General features: G+C 41.2%; 1 protein-coding gene across 1 annotated transcript in view; it reads right to left on the bottom strand.

The window, feature by feature from the left end:
* NXPH2 (neurexophilin 2) overlaps nucleotides 1-23257 on the bottom strand; it is a 107312-nt gene extending 84055 nt beyond the window's left edge. Inside the window, exon 1 of the mRNA XM_059702509.1 lies at nucleotides 23121-23257. Coding sequence (XP_059558492.1) covers nucleotides 23121-23174 — 54 coding nt within the window. The 5' untranslated portion in view covers nucleotides 23175-23257. The remainder of the gene's footprint in view (nucleotides 1-23120) is intronic.
* Nucleotides 23258-26047: the final 2790 nt, after the last annotated feature.

The raw sequence follows: 26047 nt of genomic DNA, 5'->3' as shown, positions 1-26047 counted from the left end.
CTGCTCTCTGCCACCCGGGAGCAGGCCTAAGCCAGCAGGTCGTTATCTCCTGAGGGGTCCTAGACTGCGAGAGGGCACAGGCTGTGCTGACGGACCCCCCGACTCCCTCCCGAGGGTACAAATTTTTGTGCACCGGGCCTACAGTTTTTTTATAATGGTCGTTTTTATGAAGGTGGTGCATTTCACAAAATGTTTCAGTGTCCGGTATCAATTAAGACAGTATGTGGTTTTAAGTAACAACAGTTGGATTACCACAGTGGCTTAGGGAGGTGGGGACTCAAGAAAAGAAGCCCCGGAGGCAGGCTAGGGCTGGCACGGAGGCTTTGCCGTCATTCCTCTCTGCCATCCTCAAGGTGGAGCTCTGCCTATGCCTGCTGCCTCGTTCACAGGATGGCTGCTGCACCCCTCTGCTATACATCTATAGTCTGGCTGGAAAGGTGGAAAAGGGGAAAAATGCCAAAGGACAAAAGGCAGTCCAGCCACGTTTATCCTATTTTAATGGAAAAAGTATAAGGTTTCCTGTAAGTGACACTCAGCGAATTTCTACTTACATGCTATTGACCATACCTATGTCTCACAAGCCACCATTGCTTGGACTATATCACTTTAATTCCTGTATCTCAGTATTGAGTTCAGTGCCTGTGGTGGGTCAGGTTCTCAATGCTTGGATGAGTTACAAAAAGAGCCAAGACCAGCCTTTTTCCTGGGTGGGCTGGACAGAATTTCTGTATTGCTGGGTCACCATGAAGTCCCTGGTCTTCAGCTCTGCATATCCTGCAGTGCAGCTTCACCCAGTTAATACTCAGGTGAGTGGTGAGGCCCTGGGAAGCTGATTCATGGCAGTGTGGCTTTGTAATGTGTCGCCTTGACTAGTCTATGTTTCCCAGGACTCCCTTCCCCATGAACTTCCCATTAGGATGGGCTACTATTCCTATATAAAGTGTTTAAATCAACCATCATTCTGGAAAGGGCTTCTAAGACTCTATTTTCCCAACTCAGAAAGTTAAAACTCATCTATAACTTGTTTGTTCTCAAAGATAACTGGGAAAACGAAGAAACCTGACCCTACCTTGGACAAATACCCGTACATCTAGGTGACACAGCAGTAAGATAAACGGGCTACCCACTTCCCAAGTACTAGATGGAAATAATAAACTCACCCACAAATCATTCTCCCTTTTTTGCTGAAGCATATTCTGAGTCTGTCCACATACTCAATATTGGCTTAGGTTTGAAGTTCACTCAGCTCGACCTGACAAGTTTTATGTAGCATGTGGGAACCACATCTCAACCACTGCAAAAAGATCCCGGCTTTGGACTTCTCCATCAAGATCCTTAAGTCTTCCCAGTCAGGGTGCTTGCTGCCTGGGTTGCAGGCTTGATCCCTGGTCAGGGTCTTGCAGGAGGCAGCCGATAGATGTTATGCTCCCTCACATAGATGTTTCTCTCTCTCCCTCTCCCTTCCTCTCTCTTTAAAAATCAATTTAAAAAAGATCCTTAAGTCTATCATTAAAACCCATAATGTTCTTAGAGGAATATTTTACAAAACAAAGTAGAACCAGCTCCTTTAAGCTAGTGTTTCTTCCCCCTCCCCATTTTCTTTCTTTCTTTAGTTATCTATTTATTTATTTTTAGAAGAAATGGGCTTAGGAAACAAGTTATGAAGGTAAAGGAGAGGCCCTTGGAGCTTGGAAGTGAGGATGCTAGTGGTAATGTGCCTGGGGCAGGGAGGGGGAGGGGGACGGGAAAAGCACAGGCATGCTCGCAGGAGGGAGAGCGCCGCTGTTTCTCAACGTGTTTCTAAAACCTGCATTAGAAGCCCTTTACATGCTGTTTAAAATACAGGCTCCCGGGCCCCACCTAAAACACATGGTGTCCATCCCCTGGGCAGCAGCCCATATAGGTGCATTTTTAGCAATCTTCCCAGGTGGTTGCACACTAAAGGTTGATAGCTACTTTCTTAGATGAATGTGCCAGACTCAGGACTGAGAGGACAGGCTGGCAGAGCAGATGTGGGCCATATTTCAAAACTCAAATGCTGGCAGGAGAAGAAGAATTTTAATTCTTTACAGAAACCGAGCTCAGGGCAAAGGCCAAAGCTCCTTTTGCCAAGCAAATATCTAGGACAAGAGCAGCCACCTGACTCAACCAGATTCTATACATACAAGCCTATAACTGGGTAATACTGCTGCAGGTTCACATCCACCCTGAGGGGATTTTAAGGGCTGGAGCTGGCTCTATCTGAAGCTCAGAGATCCATAAAGGTCCAAAGCTTTTCTCCTCCTGCCTGACCTACTGCCACAATTCATCCCAACCTTCCCCTCCATTTGAGCCTATCCAGGCCATTCCAGGCTTCCCTGTCTGTGCTCTGCCTACCCTCAACTAATCCGTTCACTAGAGCAGTCCATGGCTAACCCCTACGCCAAACATTTTTCCTCTGCCTCACCAATCACCTCTGCCTGTCAATTGTCCTAACAATGGGGCAACCTTGACCGCCAGTTTCTTGGCCAGGTCCCTAATAGTCAGGGGATCATGGGATCATGGCATACTCCATTTATGCATCACAGCCTTTCAAAGGCATTTGGATGTATTTCTTTGTGGTTTTGAAATTTCTGTGATTTACTAACACATCTGCTGTGCCTCCTGTTGGTTTTCAGCAAGAAGCTAACGCATGTTCTGTGGCACAGAAATGATTGCTATTCTGAGAGAGTATGTTGAAAATCTAAGGGAGTTTCTGTGCCATTTGAAGCTGTGAAAGGAGGCTTGGGCTATAGTACCCAGACACATCTTCCTCCACCCCCAAAGTTCACTAAAATAAAGTTGGGAGAGTGGTTTTCTGGCCACTTGGAGATATGTGAATATTTAACTTTCAAAGAGTCTGATTGAAGTACATTATCTAAAGCAAAATGTGTTTCATGGTAGGCATTCAAATGTGGGTATTATCTGAAGATAAAAAAGAAGGTGGCAGGTTCAGCTAAAGAGAAACCTAGCAGCTCTGAGATGGAGAAAGCGAAAAGCCAGGCGTCTGAAGCTCCCCGTTTAAAGTACTGGTAGGTGTTCAAAGAGGGTGGCATGAGAGTAGAGCTGAGCAAACAAAACATCATCCCTCTTCAGAACACAGGGTGACGAAGGTGGAAAGTCTAGATTAGGCTTGTTAAAACCCAGAGTAGCATAAGGGTCAGACACAACTGAAACTTAGAGACTTTCCTTCCTGGATAAGAACTCAGGCATATGGAGAACTGGGAAGTAGCCAGGACAACATGGGTCCCCAGAGAAAGAGCTTAGATGGAGTTTCTGTTGGAAGCAGGTTCAGGTGTAAGTGTATGTGAGGGGGAGAAGAGAGACGTGAAGACAAAATTCATGACTTCTGCTTCTTTTGTAGCGTTCTAGCCTATTCCTGACCTATCAGCAAAGGAGAGCCTCAAGCTACTCTTTTATATCATCAAGGTCAACTTGAGGTCATAGGAGAACACGAGCCATTTTGTTACACCACCAAAGGAACCAGATTTCACCCGAGTACTGGCATCGTTCTCCATGATTTACACTTTATCCAGAAGCATCTCAGAATTTTTAATATAAAATCTTCAGATCTCTCATTAAAAACACTCAAAGATGACAAAGATGACAGCCTTTGCCCACTGCTGGCCCAATAAAATGCTATTCTTCCATTGCAGGCATTTCAATTAATAACAACTTGGATACAGTTGCTTTGGTTCTACATGTCTTCAATATAAATCCAAAGACAAACAAGTCAAACCCAAATATTATAGAAGAAATTTGCTCAATTACTTGGTCTACTCATTTAAATATTGTGTAACATATAAGAAGTTCAGCTTGTTATACCCTAAATTTTCATTGTTCAGAATCCAGAAGAAAAGTTGTTCCTGGATGAAACGTCAAATACTGCTCCTTCCAGCCCATGTGAGGATGCAGTAGATAAAGAGGGAAGATCTTTATCACACAGGAGGGGGCACGTGGCCTGCGTTCCACTTATATCATAATGTTTACTGATAATACTCTTCAACTGAAAGTAGGTCCACTCCCTGAGTTGCTGAAAATTCGCTTGTTTAGTTTAACGAGAAGAGGAACCATCCCTACAGAGCTCTGCATGATTCCTCGGGTCAGGGCGCACCTGCTTATGGGCACCGTTACTTTACATTACATTTACTTTATACAGTCGGTGGGAGAGTTTGGGGATATCTCACTGTTACAAAAAAAGTTACAGTGCTTATTGATAGGTAAAGTGATGATTATTAAAATTACATCAGGCCTTTGAAGTTTTAAAAAATCTCAATAATGAAATAATCACCTGATTCCCACTAAATAAAAATCTGATGCATAGTGATTATAATTTGTAAAGACAGTAAATTAAGCTATACTAAGAAAGTGCCCTTAGTATATAAATAACATCAAATTAAAACCATTACCTTACGAAAAATAATACATAAACTAAAGAGATTAACGTAGAAAGGCACTAAAATCTCAGGATTACAAACCAGATTATGAATCTTGATCATAAATTTAAAATTGTTAAATGTCTAAATCATTATTTTCAAGGTATTTTTCTTTCAAACAATTTACTTTAAACTTTAGAATTACATTTTCTGCCCGGCTGACATGGCTCAGTGGTTGGCCTTTGAACTAAGCGGTCATGGTTCAATTCCCGGTCAGGGCACATGCCAGGGTTTCGGGCTCAATCCCCAGTGTGGGGCATGCAGGAGGCAGCCAATCAATGATTGATTCTCTCTCATCATTGATGTTTCTATCTCACTTTCCCTGTCCCTTCCTCTCTGAAATCAATAAAAATATATTTTAAAAAAGAAATACATTTTCCTATATAAATATCAATATGCTAAATAGGACAACAGCATGGCATATTGTACTAGAAATACCTGAGTCAATAATAATGATAGGAAGAGATTATAAAGCATTATGAAGCGGCTGTGAATAAGCATGAAGTTTTATTTGTGGCTATCTGTATTTACTTCTAAAGGGTAAACAGCCCTAACCGTTTGGCTCAGTGGATAGAGCATTGGACTGCGGACTGAAGGGTCCCAGGTTCAATTCCGGTCAAGGGCATGTACCTTGGTTGCGGGCACATCCCCAGTAGGGAGTGTGCAGGAGGCAGCTAATTCGATGTTTCTAACTCTCTATACCTCTCCCTTCCTCTCTGTAAAAAATCAATAAAATGTTTTTTAAAAAATAAAGGGTAAACAACCAGCTCCTTGGCTATGGTAAATATCTTTTCCTTGTCCTAATAGAAGAAAATAGACTTAGTCTTGAGAGAATCAGGTCAACCTGTTTATTTTAGAGCGGTGCTTTAACCTAGGCATAGAAATCTCGTCCCAGACGATACTTATGATGATATTGTCAATACTAAGAAAAGTTAAGACTTTTTCCTATATAAATCCATCGATCCAAAACAAAGGGGCTTCAGGCACCCTTTGAAGGAGGTCAGTGACACTGAATTAGCAGACTAAGGGCTTAGGTTAAATATACCCAGACTTCTTCCTAATAATCTGTTATTGGTAGTTTTCTACTGGCTTTCAAGTACAACCTATGCACAGGGTGTTACTGCGTTATTTCTTTCAATAGTTCATTCGTGGTTGGCTGTGGTGTGGTAGAGACTGATGTCCGTAGATTTCAACTGAGTTCCAGCGGTTCTCAACCTGTGGGCCGCGAACAATGAAAATACATCCTGCATATCAGATATTTACATTACGATTCATAACAGTAGCAAAATTACAGTTATGAAGTAGCAACGAAAATAATTTTATGGTTGAGGTCACCACAACATGAGGAACTGTATTAAAGGGTCGCGGCATTAGGAAGGTTGAGAACCACTGGTTAGAGGAATATACATAAGATGTGCACCCACAATCACAATGCCATGAGGTAAATGCTACAGTGAAGTGTGCCCTGGGGGTACAGGAGCCCAGAGAGGAGCACTCAACACACCTTTGGAGAGAAGTCTGCAAAAGCTGTGAAAACCCCTTGTGACCTGAGGCATTCTCCTCCCTCTGACCCTGGCAGTGTGATCAGTGCCACTGCAGCTCTTTCCCTAGAGACAGGCCAGTGCTCTGACAGCATCATATATTCATAAATCCAAAGGACATCTGAGAGACGGTCTGATCTAGGGTTTCCCAAATCTGGCCGGTCCCAGCATCGCTTGTGCATTGGTCCCAGCATTGCTTGGTGCATTGGCCCTACCCAAGACACACTGATGTAACATGGAAAATACTCTCACTATGGCTGTAGCCCATGGACCAGCACTTGAAATCACAGAGTCCAACCACCTCAATTTTCAGAAGGAAAATTTTAGAGAAAATTCATACCCACATAATTGAAATTAAAATGAATCCATCAGATTTCAGGCACATCAGGGCAGCAAGGTGAAAATCCAGCGAAGACATTTAAGATGATATTCTTTCTAAAAGTATCTCCAAGGTACAAGATATAAGCTATATAGGAAAGAACCATGTGTAAAAGAATACTCACATGATCAAGAACTATATAATGGGAGACAAATTGGGCTTAGGCACAGGATTTTGTCACAGTTGAGCTCTAAATTAGCTCTGCTCTTCTTAGTAGGAAAGTAAAAAAAGAAACATTGAGTTGAAACTCTCATTATTTAAATAAGGTATTTGCTTTATCTAAAAAATATATTTTTGTTCCCTAAGAGCACATTCAAGGAAAAGCTTAGCATAGTGCCATGCCTACAGCAGCCATTTAACTGTTGAATGAAGAGATGAGTGAAAGTATAAATATAAGTGTTACCAAAAAGTGTTTTCCTGTGGCCATTTCCCACTTTAGTCTTTGATGAAAGTTAAGAGTCTATCAAATACTGGCTTGTTTAGGCATTTGTACAGAGAGAGACAGTGGCATAACATAGGCCTACAACTTTCAAGGTAGAGACAAGACACCCTCTTGCCAATGAAGAGATACCACTTTTGATGTGGTTAATGTTATTTGTGGGCCTGTATGTGTGTATGTCTAAAGGCAGGAGCAAGAACATGCTACAGGAGCCTATGGCAAGGCTCACCTTCCATGATATAAAGGGACAGAGTGACAGCCCAGGTACAGTCCACTGTAGCTCTCACTTTATCCCAATAAGTAAGGTCATTATTTATGCAAAGCTATAATTTCATAAAAATACATTTTAAGTTTTGACATCAGGAGATATTCCATTTCTTTATTTTTTACCATGTTTATCTCTGGAGGAAAGGATGCAATTCTCACAGTATACTTTCACAGATACAAAGAAAATTAAAAATGCATTCCAGCCCTGGCTGGTGTTGCTTAGTAATTAGAGCATTGCCCCAAGCACTGAGGGATCATGGGTTGGAATCCCAGTCAAGGGCATGAACCTGGGTTGCGGGTTCCATCCCTGGCCCCAGTCAGGGCGTGTACAGGAGGCAACCAATTGTGTGTCTCTCTCACATCGCTATTTCTCTCTCTTCCTCTTTCTCCCTCCCTTCAACTCTCTCTAAAAATCAATGGAAAAATTATCCTTAGGTGAAGATTAACAAAAAACAACAACAATAAACTGCATTCCAATGTAGAAGAAAGTGATTCATCCCATTTATAAAATTAGAGTAACACACAGTTTACATTTCAGTAAACTTGAATAACCCCATTTTTTTCAATAAAAAGGACCTGCATTCTAGTTCCCACGAGTGAACTTAAGAGTTTTAAGCTACTTTTAAAAATCTTAGAGGAAAAACACTGGATCAAATTTTCCCCTCAAAAGTGGGACTCTCTAGTTTTGATAGCCATAATATAATCTGGGTTTGTGATAAACTCTTTGAAGAATGTAACCCACTATATTATTAATTTCAACAAATATGCACATCAAGTGTAACTTAGCTCACATTTTTGTTAACCAACTATTATTTGTAATGGTTATTTTCTGTTTTATTTGCTATGTTACAAAGTATTTTCTCATTACTGCATCTTAAAATATGGAAATTTGAGGGCATTACTAAAACTCTCTGAGCCATCCCTAACAACTGGTGAGATCTGCACGGTACCTAAGGCAAAACAAAATGTGTGACTATCCTTTGGTGAGGGACAGCAAGAGAATCACTCATTCATTTATCTTAGAAAGGAAACATTGTCAAATAGAGATATGTGCACTGGGCACAGTGCCTCACAGAGTTGGCACTCATACATATTGGTTGAATTGAACTGAACCAAAGGAAATTTGCCTGAGATGGAAAAAAAAAGTATTAAGAAAGAAACTAGGTCTACGCAAAATGCTGACTCCTTTCCAACAGTTCAAAGACAAAAGCATTTAATTAGGAGAGATCCAAGAGGTCACTTGGTTCAGCTTCTCACAGCCAAGAATCCGCTACAGCTGTGGTTCTCAACTGGGGTGTGTTTGCTCCCCAGCGGGCGTTTGTCAATGTTGGGAGACATGGTTGGTTGTCACAACTGGGACAGTGTGGTACTGGCATCTAGTGGGTAGAGGTCAGGGATGCTGCTGAACATCCTACAATGCACAGAACACTGCTTCCCTTACCCATGCCCACCCTACCCCACACACAAGTAATTACTTGGCCCCAAATTCAATAATGCCAAGGCTGAGAAAAGCTGCCCTTATAGCATGAGCCAACAGAAGACCTCTGCTTACCCACTTTTTAACCACATTATTAATGCATGATTGGCATATAAAACTCTGTAAATTTTTAATATACACAACTAGATGAGCTTAAAGACAAGTATACAGCCATAAAATTGTCACCACAATCTATGTCAGGAGCACATTCATCATTTCCTAGTGAGGGGAATCCATGGCCTAATGAGCATGTTTCTACCACTGCCGGGCAGCTCTCCCTGCTAATAAGAGCTTCTTTATTTTGAAATTCATATAGAAATAATATTTGTCAAATAACACTACAGAAAAAGATATACACAAATATGAACTCACATTTTAAGATCAAAATGCCTTTTCCAGATGCTTATTTTAAATTTATTTTTCTAATCTATTTAAATAATAGAAGAAATAAAAGAATATGGTAAATAGTTAAATTCACATGCTAAATTTTTATTGTTGAATTATTTTTAATTATTCTATTATTTGGTAGCTTTTAAACCTTTAAGTCTATTTCTTAATTTATTAACATCAGACAGCTTCTTAGCTTCTTACTATGAAAGATAAGAAAATTATCATGCTTGACTATCCTCACCTTTTGTATTCCCTTTACCTCCAAAGTTTTATTTTATTTTAGGTCATTAAATATTTATTATAGTTACATTCCATTCTTAAACTATATGTAAATCATTCATGCTGGGTATAGAAATGCATTTCAAACACAGCAAACTAATAAACAGCATTTATGAAACTGAAATGATTTAAATGGAATTCCCACTAGAGCCACAGTACGACTGCACCGCAGAAAAGGAAATAAAATCCCACACCTTCCCAGGGTCAGAGGCTAAGAGATCCCTCTCTAGTTTCCTTCACTTCTTCTGAGTCATACTAAGATACCACTGTACCCCACACCAGCCCCTGGCCCCCAATTCTTTCTTGGTTTGAGGAAGTACTTCCCTGTGGATTATTTTTTAATCTTTATTGTTGAAAACTTTACATATCCTGTTCCCCCCCACACACACTGACTCCTTCTAGCCATCATCCCCCCAGCCTCCCACCCCAGGTCTTCACCACTCTACTGTCAGTGTCCATTGGGTTATGCATTTATGCATACAGGTTCTTTGATTGATCTCTTCCCACCCACCCCTGGTTTTTCCATATGGAGTGAGTGGTAACTCCCCTGAGACCCTTGCATGCACCAAATACCATTTTCAATTTTCTGATTTTCTCTTCCTCTTCTTCCTCCTCCTTCCCCCTTCATACTTGATTGATAATTTATCTGACAGTTCAATACTCCTTTCCCCTCAGAACCTTGAAGACATCACTCCATTGCTTCTAATATCCAGTGTGGTGAATGAAATGTGTGTTTGTTTTGTCAGTAATTTATTTTGTTTTTCTGAAAGCTCTTAGTATTTTCTGTTTCTCTTTTGCGTTCAGAAATTTCTCCAGAATTTTGTTTGTTTGTTTTTCAGCCTATTCAAGTCTGTTTCTTTGATTACGTTTCCTCCCCTCATAGCCTATCATCTGTTTCTGGGGCTCCTCACGGGAGACTAATCCTGTGTCTCTTCACTGTCCTCTCAGATTTCCCATTTTGGTCTTTTGGCTCTGTTATGTCCTGACTTCACCTGACACTTCATCAGCAAGGGCTTTAGCCCTATCCTTTTCCATCTTCTCCCTGACTTCTAAATTTTGTCAGTCATATATTTGATTTCTAAGAATTCTTTCTCGTCACCCAGTTGCTTTCTTCAAGATGCAGCCTGCTCATCTTTTCAGGATGCAATATCTTCTTGTCTCTGAGAATACTAGTTAGGAATCTTTAAAATTAAAATATGTCCCTTGTATTACTTATTCCCTCCAGGATAGGTTCTGTTAGTTACTCTTTGTCCATCTTTTTTGATGATGAGTTCTCTTAAGTGTCTCATGATCTTTGGTTGTCTATGAGTGAAAGGCTGTGCTGATTAATAATATAAAGACCTAAAACTGGTATTCTCTGTAGGTCTTTTTCTAACAGAGGCCTTCCTTTAGTGAGGGCTTTGATAAAAATTTCTCTAATTGGAACATACAGTTGATTTCTCAAGATATGTGGAACTGTTCATCAAAGTGTCCCACCCTTCTCAAGCCAAGATATATGACCCAAGCCAACCAGGCTCTTTCAACCAGAACATGACATCTTAAATGAAGTGGAACAAGGCCTAAATTTAAAAAACAATAACAACATATCAAACAGTTTGGCATTTTTTCATCATCTTGGCTAATTGATATTTTCCTGACACCTAGACTCTTGATTCTGCTCTAGAAATGCCTGATTCTTCAGCTTTTTCTGTAAGCTGCCCTATTTTCATAAATTTCTTCCTTAAGTTCATCAGAGTCAGTTTCTGTTGCTTGCACACAAAGAACTTACGCTGTTGCAGGTGAAAATAAAAACTGACCTTTATTAAGCTAATGCTAGCTACTAGGCGTTTTACATTTTTACATATAGGGATCATAAGAGATAGCTACAATTATCATTATTTTCTGAAGAAAGAAACTGAAATTGAGATTTATTGGGTTCATCAAGATGCTCAAGATAAAACTACCAAGTCAGTCTGACATCAAGACCTATGCTTTCCCTGTCCTCTGAAGTATTTGTGGAGTATTAAGAATGAAGACCTGGCTGCCGTTAAGAGTATGTGATTAATAGTAGATGAGAGATTCAAAGCTGAAAAACCAGAAAGAAAAATTTAGACTCAATGTGTTAAGAAAAAAGGAATCACACTCCAATTCTTAATAGTAAAGTGGCATTATAAAAGAGAATTTAAAAAAGATGATTCTGTGACATGTGAAATTAATTTAGAAGGCTCATATTGGAATAAAGTCGGCCAGTGAGGAGGCTGCTGTAGTGATGAAATGGCAGCAGCTAGAGGGAAGAGACAGTTTACAGAAGGATTTGGAAGAAAATTTTCATAGGATTTTGTGACTGAATGGATATTGTAGAGGATAAAGAAAGATGAGCCAGAAATGACTAAAAGATTTCCAGTTGCAATAAAGAAAGCTGAGTGAATATATTTACCTTGCCTCTTTCCCAAATTTCCAAGGAAATGAACTAGGAAGGTGAAACCCAGAATGAATGCCAAGATCAACACAATTTGAGGACCTCTAGAAGATATAAAGAAGAGTGAATCAGATGATGGAAAAACCAAGTGTGCTCAGCAGTCTGTAACCAAAGGAAGGTGAGCACAGTAAGCCAGGGTTTACCCCACCACAGAGTACCTTCCTCCCATCCCCAAGCTTGGCACAGAGGATCTGGAAGTGCCTTGCCCACAGGCACTGACTAGGGCAGCTACCAGGATGCTGCAAGGTCCGCCATTGAGTAGAAAGAGGGCTGAGGCTTCATTCACATTGGAATTAACTATGGAATCTGCCGCTGAAAGCTTCTATTTACACTGCTAGACCTGTAGAGAGAATAAAGGCAGTCCCTTAGCTACTATTGTCCCAAAACAATCAATACAAGCCTAGGGAGGAAATATGGGGAATTTAATTCACAGGAATCGAGTAATTTTTTTTTAACATCAAGGTAATAGTATATACAAATGTATGCTAAATAAATTTAAAGATACACAAATAATGCATAATTTTCTTTTAAAATTAATAAAAGGAATTCCATAAAGGTTGAAGAAAAATGTCTGAATGGATAAGTAACCATAAAGGAAATGAAATGTTTATAAAAGATCTCCTTGCCTAAGAGAAAATGACTCAAATGAATTAAAATGATTCTCAACAAACTTCCAAGGGAAAAACAATTCTAAATTATTTTAACTTCTCCCAGAATTGAGGGGGAAAAACAGATTTTTTTCTAATTGTGATCCTAGAATAATCCCGAGGCAAAACCTGATGTTTCACATTGCTATATTTTACTTATGAATATAGAATCAGTGTTCCTACATAAAATACTAAACATAAAAACACATTTATCAATGTATTAAAACATAGATAGTTTAACTTTGTTTTAAGCAGCTTAATTTTAGGAAAACTATTTTAAATAAGCATAAACAAATTAACATTTTAAAAACATAGCACCATTTTGAGGAATGATAAGAATGTATCTGAAATCAACTTGAAATCAACTTCTAAGATCAACATAGGTTTATTCTGATATGGAAAAAGTACATTCTTAACTTGATAGATTATTTATTAGAAATGAAAAGCAAATATCATATTTAGTAAAGTTTAAAGTTGGAATCATAAAAAAAAAAATCCACGTTCACAGTGTTAGTCAATAATATTTTGAAGGTTCTAACCAGTACATGGGCAGAATAAATTTGAATTCAAGAGTCATAAAAGTTCAATACAAAGAACAAATATAAAATTAGTTATAGATAATATGATTGTCTATATATAAACCCAAAAGAATCCAATTATAAATTATTAAAACTAATAATCCAGTTCAGAAATAGAACTGATACAAACAAATGTAGTAAAATAAATAGCTTTCCTCATATTCCAGCAAAAAATAATTTTTAAATGTCAGGCATAGAAATGGTATCCACAACAATGCCATAATACATAAAGTATTCAGGAATAATTAAATAAACAATTGTGCGAGAATAATATAAAATGTAATTAGAAGTTTAAAGGCTGTAGAAAAAAATGAATTAAAAAATGGGGAATTATTTAAAAAGGAAAACCATAAAGAAATACAAATTGTTATTATGAAAACACACTTCACCTTCCTAATAAGTTATATATAGTACATTTCTTTTTAAAACCTCACCCGAAAGAAGGGAGGGGCGATGAGACAGAAAGGGAGAAGAAAAGGGAGAAGAAGAGGGAGAGAAAGAAAGCATCGATGTAAGAGAGAAACACAGATCAGTAGCCCTCCGTATGCTCCCTGACTGGGGATCAAACACGCAACCTTTCAGTGCACGGGACTACGCTCAACCAACTGAGCCACTTTGGCTGGAATTTATAGGATTTTTTAAAATAATTAGGTGTTTTTCTCTAACAGATTGGCAAAATTTTTAAAATACACTATCTGGATAAAGATATAGGTACGCATATACACTGTAAGTGGTACTGCATTTCAGGGAAAATTTATATTTATCCAAATTAATATTGTATATTCCCAGCACTGGATTAGTATTTTCAATTCTCCGAATTCATTTTATAGATTAAAATTTTTTAAAATACTTCAACACAATTAGGAAATTAATAAGGGACTGATTAAATGATTATGGCTCATCAATGCCATGAAATACTAAGGCTTCTCAAAGATATGAATTATTCTACATTGTATTAAAATGGCCACAATATATTATTACATTAAACTATGTTATAGAACATTATGTTGTGCTGATATAAGAATGATGATAAAAGCATACATAGCCATAATTTCTGGAACAATACACATTGTTAAAATATTAACAGCGAATACCTCTTACTGTGAACAGGCAGGGGTGAGAATGGCTATTATAAACATTTCTGAATACTTAAAAATAATAAACAAAAATCTCTGGTTGGGTTCGCCAGAAGCAGACACCCGCCCAGAGTGGTGTTTGAGTGCAAATGATTTATAATGAACTGCTCCAGAGAAGTCTGCTACAGGGTGGGGCGGTAGGGCACAGAATGGGAGGACGCCATGGAAATGTGTGATGTCAGGCCACGTCCCCTTGAGGGTAGCGTCAGCCTCCTCCCACGGGGACCCTCCAGAGTATTAGTTGAATCTGGGAGCGAAGGAGCAGGGCTTTTCTCATCCGGGCCCCCATCAGTCATGTGTCAGGAACCACCCTGGAGGGAAGGAAGCAGCAGTCTGACTCCCAGTGCTTTCTGGCGAGGTGCATCCAACACCTGAGGACATCCTCTGAAGGAAGGATTATTTTACTACTACAGGCGCCTAGTAGTAAAATAAAAACGCAAAAGGGGGCATAGAAATGCCAAAAAGAGGCCCCAAAAGGACTTGAGTAGAGAGCCAGTAACATCCACTATCATATACTACCTTTATAGTAAGACACATATTTTTATAAAACGTAAGAAAGGGAGTGTGAGAGCAAGAACAAGTATGTTACTGGTAAAACAAAGCTGTACATGAATGCTCACAAGGTCTGCACATGTTTGAGCTCCTGCAGTAATAGATGGCCTCCCCCACCAGACAGTCCCCACCTGCCCATTAGAAAATAAGAATTGCATGGCCCTTATTAGAAAGTAGGGCCTTTCTCTCTCTCTTTTTGTCCATGTCTGGCCAGGCCCATGATTTTAATCTGAAGTGGTAGAGGGTGAGATCTTGAGAAATCAGGGGAACTCTCAAATCCTCTGCTGGTCCTAAGTGGAACCACATTACTTGCCATCAACATACCCTTCAAACTACAAAGAAGCTGGAGCACTGGGCTTCAAACTCCGTGAGACTAAATTCTAAATAGAACTCCTAAATAAGGAGCACATTCCCAGAATACGTTTGTTCTGTTTAACTTGTTTGATTTGATGACAGACTTGTTGAACACATTCCTAAAATGAATGAGCTGAGGTCCACCTCAGCATAGCCCACCATTCTGGGTGTCAGTGACGGGTCTCACAACGTTCTGTCACAAATGGGTGCTGTCTTGACCCAAGGGCTGGGCTGGATGGGCAACTCAACGGTCCCCATTTGTGTGGTCTACGGTCCATCTCTGAAACCTTCACTGCTTTGTTTCTTCACCTGCAAAATCGATGCAATAACTGCTCTGTTTACCTTTCAGAGCCGATGTGAAGATGAACCACATGATCGCACACGTGGAAGAATACTTTATACCAAGTCACTTGTCCGGAAACAAAGATACCAGACTAAAAAGAAGGAGGTGGTAACTTCAATATCTGAATCCACGAATGTTGGAAGCACTTGTTCAGGAGGATGTGTGTGGCTTTGGTAGTAAGACATCCAGGTAACAATGAACAGTAAGCTATGGCGATGTGGCCTTGGAGCCACAATAGGGTAGGAACTGGGGTACCAATTTGGAAGTCATCAACAGGGGAGCACCAGGTAAATTCACAATTATGGAGTGCACACCTTTGGAAACTTCACCTCCCTTTTCATTTCTGTGACCATATTCCTTACACCGATCCCCAATGTGTTCTTTTTGGATTACCCAAATGCAAAACTTTATTCAGAAAAATGATCATTACCACAGGATGTTATGAGGTTGGTGGGAGTCCTTATTCACTTGTATCCATAATTCCTTCAAAATACTGTGCAGATTTTCATATTCAACTGCTTTCACTGACTGAGCCACATACACACAAAGGTAGGAGATAGAATTCTGGAATGGAAATCATATGGGCTTTTAAAAACCATGTAAATTATACATGCAGTCTCTCCCCTCAAATAATCTAGTGTGGCGAGAAGCTACAGCATTTGGACAGGTTCAAGCCTGGGCACGATTCCCTCATGTGCGAGTCCCAGCACAATTATAGCCAAAGGCTATAGTTGTAAACTTGACCTTAGGGTCCAAACCTGTGGTCCCACATGGCTGAGTGATATGGGCTGTGGGAGGTGCAGCAAGTAAAAAATGCTTGATTAAGTACATGTAATTGAGTAGATTCGAAACCCGCAACAATGTAACCACGCCCTTACTTTGCCTCGTGGCATCTGGCTATAAAATGAAGACTCAGCTACAGGCCGTGGTGCTGTCTCTCCATCAGAGAGGGCAGTGTCCTACCTAACCCCGGCTTTATTCTCTTGTCTGTCTTTTCTAAATCCTTCACCGCCCCCTCTCAGGTTCACCCGTGGCCGTGCCAGCTCGGCACAATCTAGACGATTTCTTTAGCTACCTACTGTTTTGATTGACTAAATATACATCTATGTAACTTAAGGGTAAAACAGATGAGATTTTAAAATGGTCAGTATTTATGACAATGCTTGAAAGTCACAATTTTATATATTCTTGCATGAAGAGATTTACACGAGTGTTTTTAGTGACCTTAGAATCACTTATTTGGCCAAAAACAGCAATATCACATAGTCAAGGTTGATTTTTAAAGACATTTACGTTGTTTAAAGCATAGCTGGACTGCACCCGGGAGTCAGGCTATTTCAGTTGGCTTGTTTCCTCATGTTAAGAAATTAACGATTTTCTCTACCTTTGATGGGTCTCACATGCCAGTTATTTGTTGGTTTTCTTTAAAAAAATGTTGTACCATCTACCTCCGAACTCCTGAAAGCTTTGGCGTTAGTTTATAAGTATTCCTGATTTAAATTGGCTAAATTCCACTGAGGCATACAAAGGTCACATACTAGTTTTCTGGTTGAAGTATAGTATTAAACAGTAATGTTCCTTATTTTAGTAATTAGAATTTAAGTAAAAGCCAATCTACTTTTTATTTCAATAAAAACAATGACTTAATGGTTACTAGTTTACAATTTAAAAATTGTATAGAAGAAGCAAAGTCCTGAATGCACCATTTTAATAAAATTTTATTGATTTTTGTTTATTATGTGTTAAATAAGTGTCAATTCCTTTTGCCTAGCGTCACTAAATTTTCCTTTTATATAATCAGGGATAAAATTAAGCAGTGTTGCAGTTTTAAATCTACCTCTACACATATAATGTTATTTCTGATGTAAAATTTATATTTAAAGCAATTATGTTTGTATAAAAGACATTAAATTGTACTGTAACTTAAGATGTAATTCATAAAAAATAAAAATTCAGAAACACTGTTTAAAAAGGAATAAGTTAGAAATAATTTTTCATCTACTTTATCACTAATGACTTCATTTTACAGATGAGGGGTCCAGGGCTGTGACATGACCTGCCAAGATACGTACACACCCACATGTCCACACTCACACGCACACCCTCGAACCTGTTATATTCTCTTTACTGCTCTGTTCTCATAAAGACTCAGTGTAAGGCCTGGGTCAAAACAGTCAGTAACCACTGGTTGAATTTGCAATTTATTTAGAAGTAGAACCCAGGTCTTTTTTTAATCATCACCCAAGGACATGCTTTTATTGGTTTTAGAGAGAGAGGAAAGGAGAAAAAGGGAGGGAGAAAAGGAAGGAGAGAGGGAGGGAAGGAGGGAGAGATACCTCAATGTGAAAGTGAAATATTGATTGGTTGCTTCTGGGGATGGAACATGCAACCCAGGCATGTGCCCTGACTGGGAATCGAACCCGCCACCTTTCGGTGTATGGGGATGCTCCAACCTACTGACCCACATGGACTAGAGAAGAACCCAGGTCTTTTGACACTACATGCATTGTTCTTTCCAACACACACCGGGAAACATTTAAAATGGCCTTCTCTATCTTGTAGTTTTATTGGAGAACAGTATGTGATAAACTGTGAAAGAACTTGAAAAATGTAAGCGTATGAAATCTAAGACAGCATTATTATCATTGTGGTTTACGTTCATAAAACTCCTCACTTCTCTTTCCATAGATCCATAAATCTAAGAAAGGCACAATTTACAACAATGGCAATTTTAAAGACAACTATTTTAATTTATTGAATAATCTGTCTAGGAAAAGATATCCTACAGCTTTTGGATTTGAGTAACAAAACTTTTGTTTTTAATAGTAGTTAAAGAAATAGAATTCTTTACTATATACTAATCTTAGAGCATAAAAAACAGTTACTTGAAGGTTTTTATCTAGATTTTCATACATTAAAAATACCATAAAATGGAAGTTTTCAATCAACAATACCTTAGAATACTTTCTATAATATAAAATCTTTACTGTAAATTGCTTTAGATCCTTTTTATTGAGCAGGATAATGAACTAAGAATGGAGTTGTCATCAATACCATTGTTCATATCACAACAAATAAAAAGTTCAAATAGGTTCTTAATAATAAAGACTCATAAAAACAGTAACTAGGCTATCTGAATTTGGCACAATTAAAAATATTCATGATGAAATAGTGTTACAAAATCTTACAGTGGTGCAATAACAAGGTTAAGTGGAAAAAATAATTTAAAATAATTTAAACATATTACAATTTACATTATAACCACTGTGCAAGAATAACATAGAAATTACTTTATTAAATCATCATCCTGTGTACTACAATAATACCTGGAGAGTGGCCTCACATGGATGAGTGCTCAAAATCATTTGGACCAATTTTTTAAAGCAGCTTTAAAGTAATTGACTCTCAAATCAAGATATTAAATGCCAGCTTCTAACTGGCAATAATGCTTATGGCTAAGATAGAAATGAGATTCTTTACAGAAACGCTGACACAGCCCTAACTGTAAGCACTTGACTGTGCAGCTGTAATTATTTTTTCAAATCTTACCCAGCAAAGCTTCAGGTAAAGAAGTCTGCAGAATATGTAAACAGTAAGACAGTCCTAGAGCTTTTACAAAACCACAAACCTGTGACACATTTACACTCATCTTTGATTGCTGCTACTAAATGACTAAATCATGAGAAATGTATTGATTAGCTCTTCAATAGGTAAAAGGTGGGTAACATTATAATATCAACATTTCTTAATTCATTCGATTTGCAAGTGCTACACATTTTAAGCTGACAATGTAAAAACCTCTAAAAGGTTTTTTCAAAAGAGCCTTCTGCTTTCTTTAGCGTTTTGACCACTAGTCAGAAACAATAAAAAATAATTAAGAAAAATATCCAGAACTAAGCTATAAAATAAGTTCCCATGAGGAGTCAGTTCCCGTGTGGAAGGCATTTAAAACTGAACCAGGTAACATAATCTCAGAATAGGCCAAAGGAACACAATTTGTCCCAAGTGGTGAGGGGCTGGAATAGAAGACTTAAATGTCTAACCCTAATTCTCATTTTTTAAAATGCCTAAGATCATGATACTTTAAAGGAGGAGAGTTAATTTGAAAGCCCAGCCAACTTTAAATTGTAACCATAAAATGATATTTCCTCTCCTTCAAACAGACATCTAGTCAACAGATGACTATTGATCCTACACTGGGAAATACCGATTTGATGTTTATTGATCAAAATTGTATGAGGGAAATTGTGATTTTTGAATGAAAAACAGTCATGCGTTATCTATCACGTCGTGTACAGAACTGGCAATAAATAAATGTTATAATATCACACTAAACAAAAATAAAAATTATTAATTTGTTAAGATAAACAAAAATATCCTTAAGTTTATGTGGCATGCTATTATGTAATGAGAGTCAACTTAGAATTCTAACACCTGCTTCATAAGCATTCTGATTTTGTAGTCTCCTCAAAATTTTCTAACTTGCATTACTTTCAATTGCTATTTTACTTTATAAACTAATCATTATATCACAGAAAAATAAGTAGAAATGTATAATGAACTTATTTTAAAAATCGTAGCTAGATTTTATCTTAATGTCAACCTAATTGTTCATTTAAATTTAATCATTATTTTCATAATTTGCATTTTACTTAAAGGCAAAAACCACACATATTATGAGTTATAAAGTATGCAAATCTGTAAGAAGTTGTCATTGGAGAAGTCTTTATTCTGGACTATGTCATGAAATAACACTCAATTTATTATCATACTAATTTCAAATGGTAATTTTCTCTTCATAAAATGGCAGAAAAGAAAGAATGCACTGCAAATCTTTTTATACAGATAGGTTGCTAAATAAAAATTTCTAAGAAAATAATACATTCAGGATTGATATTTAAATTTTGCAGGTGCCTAGTAATCCTATTAATTAAGTATTGCAACCTTTCTAGTAAAACACTAGACACAGTCCAGGAAAACCCGGCAAACAGGTAACATACACACATATGTCATAGGCTACCTGCAATATTTATCAATTCAGTTTATTGTTTTCTCAAAAATTTGAAACATCACAAAAATAAGTAAAAACATTATAGTTTTTGTACTAGTGTTATGGGGTTAGTAGCTTATGGGGGGAGGGGGTCCAACTCCCAAATAAGGCTGCTTTCAGATGAAACAGGAAATTTTCTTAAAATTAAATTTCAATATCCCCAAATGAATCCACTACTCATTAAAAATATTTAGCATTTTTAAAAAGTATATTCTTCAGGCTGGCAATGCGGATAGAAGAGTAAAATCCAATTCCAACAATAACTCAACTTCACCCCTGCATTTTGCCTACAAGGACAGATCTATGTGCATACGGTTCTTAGAAAATTTAAAAAAAAAACTAGTTTTAAAATCATAAAAACATTTTATCCATTTGCTGTTGGGACTTAGCAAAGAAGTTCAATATCAGTTGAAAAGGGTACAGTAAAACTATAAGCCATCTGAAGGGCCAAAGTATGACTTGTCCTTTTTGATACTTGCTGGGGTGGGGCACATGGTGGGACTGGGGGTGTTTTAATGTAGACCTACCCTGCCCAGCATCTCCCCTTTCCCTTCAGATCCTAACCCCTAGAAACAGCTCTAAGAATGTGGGCAGTGTAAACAGCCTTTATTGTCCAGGATGGCAGTGTAAGTGATGTGTGCTTATCACACAGTTGCAGCTCCCCACCTCACTTACCCTGATAAAGTGCTCCCGGAGCAAAAACATTACAACCCAAGCACAATCCAAAATGGATTAGAATTTGACAGGAGCTTGCTTAAAAACTAATCAATCAATCCATGCTGCAATATTAGAATCCAGCTCTTAAGGAGTGTATGCAATACCTTCACGATGTAGTTCCTATTCCTTATTGACTGTGGAGATGAAGAAAAAATCTAATATTTGCAATATGGTATCTGACAGGAGAACTTTTTCCTATCACATGCTGAAATATATCTCCTCATCTTTAAGAGCCTAATACAGTGGAACAGAAACACAGTTCATGGCCACTAAATGCAAAATTAAATGAATGAACTAAGATATTCATGAAGATATTCTGAAGACGCTCCCTAAGTCCCTGATTTCCCCAGGCTTTTAGAATTTTATTTACATATACCATTCAAGTACTGCTCTATTATATCGCCTTTTATTGGACTCAAGAGTAAACATTTTTAAAAGCAAGTGATGCTAAAGACTAATGTGACATATATGTTGCTTGCATAATGCCTGACTTAAATGTAACATTTACTTTAACATGCAGTGTTGCATATAGACAGTATGTGCTGGTTCACTCAAGGACACTTTGGAGCGTTTCTTCTTGACGCCAGTGAAGACTTTCTTGGTTAATGCTGAGCAGGTGACGCTAACTCCCATGTAACAAGAGTGGACCGGCCCTTCCTTGCAGCAACGTCTCCCTTTCTAATACCTTTTGGAGTCTCTTCCACCCTCAAAACTTGCAAAGTATCTCTGCCTCTCCAATATATTACATTTCATAAAGAAACTTTCATAAGTTAGTTGATCTTTCCCTGAAAATAATAGGAGATGGAGGAGAAGGAAGGAAGGAAAAAAGGAAAGAAGGAAGGAAGGAAGGAAGGAAGGAAGGAAGGAAGGAAGGAAGGAAGGAAGGAAGGAAGGAAGGAAGGAAGGAAGGAAGGAAGGAAGGAAGGAGAAGGAAGGAAGGAAGGAAAGATGGAAGGAAGGGAGGGAGGGAGAGAGGGAAGGAGGGAGGGATCGTCATTCTCTAAGTGCTTGCGTTCCTTCGTCTTGCTTTCACAGCCCTGAGCGAACTGTCTCCTGTATGAGCGCCCAAGAAACCGTGTATCTGGAGAAAACCCAACAGCACCCTGTCAAGACCGGTGCCAGCAAAGCAGGAGGAATCCATCACAGACGCAGACCGAGCCCAAGTAGTCCCCTTCTGCGATTTTACTTTAAAAGTTGTCTTCCTGGAGGTCTGATCTGGGGATCTCCCCCCGATGTAATTAACTAGCAATACACACAGTACACAGGTATATTTCAGGAGGAGGAAACTGGGCGCCACGGGGGGGGGGGGGCAAAGAGCAATGAGATACAATGCCCACAGTCGCCTTAGCCTCGCGGGAGACCCTGACCCACCTCCCAATACCCTCCCTCGGCGCCCCGGAGCCGCCCAGACCCGGCAGGAAAGGTCTTGGGGGGCATACATACGGCGTGGAGATGCCAGAGGGGCTCTGCGCGGAGTTGGGTGTGAAAGTTACATCCCGCGTCGCCGCCAGCACCAGCACCAGATGCAAAGGGAAGAGAAATGCAGTCTGCCCCCCACCCCAGTCGGCCTCTTAGCCGAGTTTCCCCCCAGAAAGGTGCCACTAACTGGCCGCGTAAGGGGGGGATGCACGAGGCGGCGGTTTGGGAGCGGTGTCTGCGGGCACCCGGACAAACACCACGTGAAGGATTAGAACCACCAAGCCCCTCGCTCTGGGCTGGGGGCAGGTCTGTCAGCCCATCCTCGCCACATCCCTCTCCTCTCCACCCCTCGCGGCCGCTTCTCAACAAACCTCCGGCTCCCCTCGCGCCTGCTTCCCGGCCACTTTCCGCCGACTTTACCCCCAGCCTTCAAGTCCCAACCCTCGCTACGCCCTCACCTGCCCGGCGGCCCCCCGACTGCAACCCCGACTCTCACCTCCAACTCGGAGAGGCAACCCCAACTCTCTCCCCTGCGCGCTCTCCCAGCCCCGGGTCCGAGCAGCGACGGCTCCGCTGCCGATCGGCCGCCCGTGCGGTTTTCCCGCCGAAACGCGGCCCGGCGGGCGCGGCGGGCACTCACCAGCTGCAGCAAAAAGCCGGGGACCACGACGAGGGGCAGCGGCCGCAGGCGCATGGTGCCGGCTGGCGCGGCGTCCTAGGAGCTGCGCGCCCGCGCCGGCCTCTGGCGCATCTCCACTTCGGGCGACGGACTGAGGCGCCGGGCCACCGCGCGCGCTTCCCTCCCGGATCCGAGCGCAGCGCCGCGCCGGCCGGTGGGCGGGCGGGAGGGGAGGGCGGCGCTCCGGTCGGGCCCCGCGCGCGCCCCTCCGTGGAGGGGGCCTGGGTCTGGGTGAGCGCCCGCGGCGTCCGCGGGCTGGAGGCGGCGTGGCGGGCGCCTGGGTGCCGGGTTCCCGCGCGAGGCTGCTCAGGGGTCCGGTCTCGCCGTGCGGGTGCGGGTGCGGGTCCGAGCTGAGCGCGCCAGGGCACCCGGCGAGGCTCGGTGCCTCCTCCGCCCCTGCCCAGCAGAGGGCCGGGCTGGGTGGCCGGCGCCCTCCTGCTAACCCGCTTGCTTTTCTGGGCGGTGAGAGCGGGGAGGTCTTCTTGCGAGGATGCGGGAAGGAGGGTCCCGGAGAGCACCTGGGGAGTTGGGGGGGAGGGGGGCGAAGACTGGGTCCTCGGCGCGGCAGGGCGGGCGTGGGGGCTGAGAACTTGAAAGGCTGGGGCTGGGAGACCGGGCTGGAGCTGGGACCCCCGGACCCCGCCCGCTCCTAGACAGCCCTGCCTGGGAGAGCCCTGAGCAAGGGGTGCCAAGTGGCTCTGGCGCGGCTGCAAGGATCTGGGAAGTGGAAACAGTGGGAGTCAGGAGGGACCTGGAGGTGGGGTAGCGGCAGGACCGTGAGCCAGGAGTGGCGTCCTGGCTCCCTCGGGTGAGGGAATTGTAGAGGCAGCTGGGTGTCCCGGCGACCCGCGGAGCTGCGCTGCGAGGACCCGGCGCCGGCGAGGGAGAAGAGGAGAGAGGAGACCCCGCTGCAACCTCCTTCTTGGAGAGGGGCGTGGTGAGGTGGCAAACCTGCTGCTGGCGATCCTCAGCCCCCTGTTAATAAACTCTCCTTCGAAGAGATCCTTAACCGTTAACTATCTCTGTGCTGGACACTCGAGTAGAAAAGTGAAAAGGCAGTGGGGCTCGCGGACTCCCACGTTTGCGGTGGGTGAGGATGTAGACATCGTCCATCGGCCCCTTTATTGAACAGATGGGACATCCAAGGTCCGGAGAGGTAGTCACTCCTCCAGGGGTGAGACCCCAGGCAACTGCTTCAATAGAATAAGCAAAGCAAAGCTAGTTCCTACCCAGAATCACAGAGCGTTCACAGGAGAAAGATATGTTGAGGAAAGGGAGTGGAATTGTGATTGGTTTCCAGCCTTTAAAAAATAAAACACAACAAAAAGTGAAGTTTTTTGGGGGAATTTCACGGGGGAAAAAAGAAGCTTCCTTCTCCTCCTCTTACTATTACCCCAACACAGAAATGAGAGAGGACTTTGTAGGTAGTCAAGGGCCAGGTTTGAAGTAGAGCCGCCTGGGGCCCTGGGTCCTAAGAGCAGGAGGACTGACTTCCATCCACCAGGCCCACCCTCCTCTCCCTGGGTGTGCCCAGGCTGTGGCTTTGGGGAAGGAGGTTATTCCAGAGTGTTCTGGGTCCCCAGTGTGGCTTCCAGATGTTTTGTTCCTGAGGCTGCGGGTGGAGTATCTCTCTAATACAACATCACTCTCTGTATGGAGGGAGAGCAGCAATCCAGGGCCAAGTGTCCTCCCTAAGCCCTTGCCAAGCCTGAGTGAGGGGCTCTAGGACCCTATTGCAAAGGATGCACCAGCTGTTCCTCCTCTGCTTATCCTCAGACTTCTATTCCTTGCCATAGACTCTTAAACACAAACAAAACCACCATTTGCATCTCTAAGTCTATCACACTGCCTATCCTACCCTCGCCTCCACAAAAATTCTCTCTTTACCAATGTCTAGATCCCACTTCCAGAAAGTGGTTATATCCTAGAAGCATACATAAAATCATTTCAGAAATTGGAAGAGCTGACTATAGGTTGATCTTCTTGTCCAACTTTAGGTCCCGGGAGAGGGCTGCATTTTATTTACAGACAATCTTTGGGAAACAGAGGACTTGATGTGGAAGGGCTTGGAAGACTGAGAGGATCCCCGTTCTGGAGAGGAAGGAGGGCAAATGGCTTTGCAAAGTGCAATACTTCATTGAATGGGCTCAGTGTCCTCAATGCCTGAGCCCCAGCTGACTCATCTATGAAATCAAAGGGTGTGGTCCTTCTTGATGGTTCCAATTCTGTTCTTCCTCACTCTGAATGGGAAGTGCGTGACTTACACTATTGAAATAAAGAATCTATATAATGACTGGAACACTTTACTGTTTGCTGTTATTTTTTTAAATTCATATTTCTTAGACCATTTTCTGAACTTTGGGGAAACTTACACATAAAATTTTAAAGTGGAACCTAAACTTGGATGTGTACACTAGTAATACTAAGTGTGCTCCCAAAGGAATGTACTGAGGGATGTTGAATTTCAAGCTAAAAGCTAAGGGACACAAGAGAACTTGCCTGTACAATTGTCAAAGAGAGAAGCACCAAGGATGCCATCAACTAAAGTCTGGGAATACTGTGCTTATGTATAAGGTGACTACTGATAATTTATTGCATTCCCTAAATTTTGGTGTAGATATTATGGGAACGTGGAAGGACGGGAGGAAGGGAAAGAGAAAGGAAGGGGGAAAGAAGCATAGATCAAAGCAGGAAACATGCAGCAAACATGTGGGGGGGAATGGAGAAAGCTACTCCAGGTGGGAGGAACAACAGAGGCAAAGACACAGCGGAGGGACTTTGTATGACATAACTGAGGAATGGACAATAAGCGGACCAGACTGGCTGGAGGAAATGTGATAAGAAAAAGGTGAGAGGAAAAGGTAAGTTATGGGCTATCTGGGAATGCC

The sequence above is a fragment of the Myotis daubentonii genome, chromosome 7, assembly GCF_963259705.1.
Source record: "Myotis daubentonii chromosome 7, mMyoDau2.1, whole genome shotgun sequence".
NCBI lineage: Eukaryota > Metazoa > Chordata > Mammalia > Chiroptera > Vespertilionidae > Myotis > Myotis daubentonii.
This window is presented reverse-complemented; position numbering and strand designations above follow the sequence as displayed.